This window comes from Phytophthora parasitica, assembly GCF_000247585.1.
Source record: "Phytophthora parasitica INRA-310 unplaced genomic scaffold supercont2.30, whole genome shotgun sequence".
In the NCBI taxonomy this organism is placed as follows: domain Eukaryota; phylum Oomycota; class Peronosporomycetes; order Peronosporales; family Peronosporaceae; genus Phytophthora; species Phytophthora nicotianae.
The window spans coordinates 754,108-758,713 of record NW_008649016.1 but is presented as its reverse complement, the minus strand read 5'-3'; the positions used below and the strand labels follow the sequence as shown (position 1 = coordinate 758,713).

General features: G+C 52.4%; 3 protein-coding genes across 3 annotated transcripts; 1 reads left to right on the top strand and 2 right to left on the bottom strand.

Moving 5' to 3' along the window:
- Positions 1-365: 365 nt before the first annotated feature.
- PPTG_12578 (hypothetical protein) lies at positions 366-1,674 on the top strand (the record flags this gene model as incomplete). Its single annotated transcript, XM_008908633.1, has 3 exons — positions 366-619; positions 684-1,044; positions 1,117-1,674. 3 exons carry the CDS (start codon positions 366-368, stop codon positions 1,672-1,674), a joined length of 1,173 nt encoding a protein of 390 aa, XP_008906881.1.
- A 191-nt stretch (positions 1,675-1,865) lies between these two features.
- On the bottom strand, positions 1,866-3,134 carry PPTG_12577 (hypothetical protein; the record flags this gene model as incomplete). The annotated part of the gene is made up of 1 exon (XM_008908632.1): positions 1,866-3,134. One exon carries the CDS (start codon positions 3,132-3,134, stop codon positions 1,866-1,868), a length of 1,269 nt encoding a protein of 422 aa, XP_008906880.1.
- Positions 3,135-3,643: 509 nt separating this feature from the next.
- Positions 3,644-4,363, bottom strand: PPTG_12576 (hypothetical protein; the record flags this gene model as incomplete). The annotated part of the gene is made up of 1 exon (XM_008908631.1): positions 3,644-4,363. One exon carries the CDS (start codon positions 4,361-4,363, stop codon positions 3,644-3,646), a length of 720 nt encoding a protein of 239 aa, XP_008906879.1.
- Between the last annotated feature and the right edge of the window lie 243 nt (positions 4,364-4,606).

Genomic DNA, 4,606 nt, shown 5'->3' with positions numbered 1-4,606 from the left:
CACTCTTCAGTTGTTAATACATGCTAACATGTTGCTCAAGTTCTCTGGTTTTTATTCTGATAGGGGGCTTAAAAGTATGCTACAGTTTATACATTGGACGTCTGCCAAAAATGCAGTAAGTACCCACCATATCAGCAGCGGATAAGGTGGGTTTAAAAAAGATATATGTTAGCTTATCCTGAGTGGCGCCTACCACAAATGAATTAAGACGGGTGTGTCTGTCCTATAAAGCTGTCCTGTTTGCACTATAATTATTATGGAGAGAAAGTTGTACCCGTCACTTCAATCTGGACAAAAATCCTTCCATTTTTGTTTTTATCTGTGCTGCGCGGCTCATTCAGACTTTAGAGTGCTTTAGAAGCAAGATGGAGGGTGAAGAAGACATCACGATGACTCTACTGTTATTCATGGGCGAGGCACTCGCGAAGTATGAGAAGGAGGTGGTCGACGCGCGCGAGGAGGTCTTTCAGCTCATAATCAAGGAGGAGTGGCGGATCGCTATGCGATCGCAGCACTACCTCACCGTGAGCTGCCTCGACAAGCCCAACGAGTCCGCCTGGATGTCCTTGTACACGTCGGGGAACGACAAAAATTTTTTAAACGCAACGAGTCTAACAAGGTAAGAGCCTCTTCTGAGCTTTGTTCGTACAAATAGAGGTGTTAACTATCTACTGGTAATGCAGAGCTTCTTTCTCCCGGTTGCTACGACGGTTCGCGCGGTTCTACAAGATCCTGCCGCCTTCATCGCGCGGCCGCCCACCCAAGCTTCAGTATCTTCACCAAGTCCTGGGTCTCGTCCTGTGCTACTACGTTGGATCTATGGAGAATAGCACGCTCAGCATGCTGTTTGGAATGCCGCCGAGCACTTTGAATCGAACGCTCAGGAAGGCTGAGGAGGCTTTGGCGGTGGCGTTGAGCGGATTCAGTCCGGCCCGCATCGCGTGGCCGTCCCCATCCCGGCAAGTAGAGCTGGCACGTCTGGTTGAGGCTCGGGAGCCATTGCTGAAAACAACCTTTGGCTTCATTGACGGGAAAAATCTGCGGGTAAGTACTTACGATTGCCAAGGAGTTTGTATTATCTCTTTAATATCTAACTATAACTATTGGCACTTTTAGGTGATGCAGCCATCGAACGCCGATCTTCAAAATGCCATGTACAATGGCTGGTTGCATGCGGTCTTCGTCACAGGGACGATCTGCTTTGCTGCAGATGGTTGCATCATCTGGAGCCGGCACAACTGCCCGGGCTCGTGGAACGACGCTGACACTTCGCTCGGCTTCAGAACCAAGCTTCTTGATCCTACATTTTGCCCAGACCCACGAATGAACGTCGTCTCCGACTCAGCATTCCCATGCTCGACGGAGATGACGGGGCGCATCTTGACGCCTCTCAAGGAAGGGGATATCGAGCGTATCCAGCCTGGACTCCGAAGCGCAGCACGTACGCTGCACAATGCAATCATCTCGGTGCGCCAGGCCGCGGAGTGGGGGATGGGGAGTATCCAGAAAGTCTATAGTCGCCTCAACCTTCCGCTTCCCTACGATCCCGAGCTCCGTGGTCTGCGCATCAATAACATGTTCCGAATCGTAAATTACAGAGTGCGCACGGTTGGTATCTCACAGATACGTACTACGTTCAGTGGAGAGATGGAAATGCATTTGACGACGCAGTAATTTGAAGACATGCATGGATGTATTCGTTCGAGTTAACTGGGACTTGAGATGAATGAAATGCTGGATATGAAGGAGCTCGTTCGATTCTGATCGTTCCGGTTCGCCGAATCTCTAACTTACAGTGTTGGATTCCGTGTGCTTGCTTCTTGGTCGCGTGGATAGTGACTATTTGCGGCCGTCCAGAAGATCTCCTACTCTGCTTTCTTCAATACCCCAAGCAGCATTGCCAATTCTTGCGTACGAGCTCGCGCCTCCTCCCTGTCACGGCGGGCGCGCTCCTCTCTTTCCAGATTGTCCTGCCGGCGACGTTCTTCAGCCTCTCTCTTCTCAACTTGATAGCGTTCTTCACGGGCAGCCACTTCATCACGACGGCGTTGTTCTTCGTCAGCACGCCGCGTTTCAGCCTTCATCTCGTTCTCCTCTCGCAAGAGGAGAACCATCTCCATTATACTGCCACTAAGACCAGATGAGACGCTCTGGATAGTGCTGAGCTTCTGACTGAGCACCTCTGTTGCCCGTTGAGCTCTCACACGCTTCGTCTTGGCGAAGCTAGCTTCGGCACTGTCCAGATCGCCGTCTTCGGTGGATCGCTTAGACCACAAACTGTCACGAAAAGCACGCAAGTCCCCGCCTCCGAGGCGGTTTGAAGACGCCTGCAAGTTGCTGTCGCTAGTGATACGTGTACGACCCGCTTCAGTGGGCTTGGGTTGCTGGATAGTTCCTGTTCTTGCAGATTTTGGCTTGTTGTTGCTCGTGGTACGAGGCTTCTTGGGTTTACGCAGACCGGCAGAGCGGAGGGTGCGCGTAGGAGCTGCATCTGAAGGTGACGGGTTGGTTTGAGCTGGAGGGGTAAATGCTTCCAAACCCTCCACACCAACACGCACGTCTAAATGCGATAGCATCTCTCCGCTGTTCACAGCTCGCATAGCTTCACCATCATCGAAAGGTTTAACTCCTTCGGACCCCGTCGGAGCTTCATTACCGACGAAAGCTGAAAACGAACCCCCACTCAGCGCAGCAGATCCATCTCCACCGCGGTCGTGAAAGAGTGTGTCCTCGGACACGTAGTCGAAGCTGAAGTCAGGCGAGATAGGGCGATCGTCCTCCAGCTCTTCATCCTTCTCTTGGTCGGGCTCATCGTCACTGTCTTCATCCGCGCAGTCGTCCATTTCGATGACGCTGGCCTTCTGGTCCACGGCCCTCTTCAGCTCTTTGGCGCGGTCGATATGCGGAGGAATGTTGCCCTTTCCGGACGGCTTTCGAGCTCCGTACATCGCCTTGAATTTCCGACGAATGCTATCAGTGTCGCGCTCGTTCCAGCTCCGCGGGCGAGTCGCGTTGTAGTCGTTTGTCAACCGCTCCCATTCGTCCTTCCCGAGCGGGAGATATTTCTCGACGAGCTGCAGCAGGCGATCCACCTCCGCCATCTTGTAGTTAGAGCTTCCAGATTGTTTGCCCATGGTCTTCGCGAAGCTTGCGCACTAGTAGCCTTGGTCGTTGTTGGTGAGAGGCGGTTGTTGAACTGGACCCGAATTCAAAAGTGAGAGTCCAGGACAGCAGCAACCACAGTTCGTTAAAGTCGCGTTTGCCTCTAGTTCCTCCTTCGAGCACTGCAGAGCTGCTCGTCCAACCAAAAACCAAACTTTGGACGATCACACCAGCTTCAAGGCGCCAAAACATCGCGCCTGCTCCTGCTAAGCTTCTGTGTACCGAGCCGATGGGTGTCAAAGCCCTTTGGCGCGCTGGTGAGCCCCAGCTTCGCGCGAAAACGAGCGGTTTACAAAGTGCGACTCTTTAAGATACCTTTATTAGCTTCTAAGATCTTTGATTTTCTTGAAAACGTCGTGAAAACTCATAGCAGTATATTAAGAAATGTATGAACATCGAAAGACGAGCTTATCGAGGCGTAGAAGCATCATCTGCCACTTTGGCGCGCTTTACGAAAGCATCTTCTCCTCTCCTCGTCGTTTCATGGGTCGCAGAAACCTTGAATATCACGGTGGCGACAACCGGCGCTTCCACAACGGCACACGAACCATAGGTCGTCACCATAGTCAGCGGTGACTTCCTGTCCGCGGCGGATCGGCTCGCGAAGGTGGGCCACTTGATGGGGCCAACGTGCCGGCACAAAGACGTCGCTAGTACGGGATGAACCCAACCTCGGTCCGCTAGACTCCACATTAGCTGGACGGATGGATCCGCTGGGGTTTGTGACAGGCCGGTCTTCTTGACGGCCAACAGTACGATCTCGTGAGTACGGATCCGCTTCTTCACGGCGCGCTTGACGACGCTCAACCGCTTTTGTCCGAGTGGTCGTCAGCGGTGACGGCCGTGGTGTTGCGTCTTCCAGCAGCACGGGTGATGAGGTGGTTGGGCTTGCCACTGTTCGAGGGTGTCGTAGGGGAGAAGCTTCCGTCTCCGTCGAAGACTGCGAAGCTGGAGGTGGGTTGGACTCGGCTTTTGAGTAGCCAAGCTTGCTGAACCCCGGTGGCATCCACGACGGTGTTGCAGTCCCAGTAGAGCTCGTGTCGTCACTGCTCTTGTCGCTGGAGCTCTTTTCGCTGCTTGGGTTAGTCTTGGATGTGCTCGCACGCGCAATATTAGGCGGTGTGTTCTCGTCTTCGCTTGTGGGCGAGTCCATGATACAGCGAAGCTTCCAATGTAGCGCAGAGTGAGTGAGATGGATCATATCTGCTAGGATAAGAGTATTTATAATTAATGTATCACAAAAGCACGTTATAGTCTATAGCCAACCCACCTGTTGCCTCCAAGGGCAGAATCAAGACTGACCGCCGCCTACAGAAATCGCAGAAAAAGATATATGTCACTACAGAGTGACGGATGTTGCAGAGGAGTGATGGTCATATTAAACAATACAAATTTGTAGTACAGCGTTTAAGATGGGTACATGACTTATGTGTGAAGGACGCAT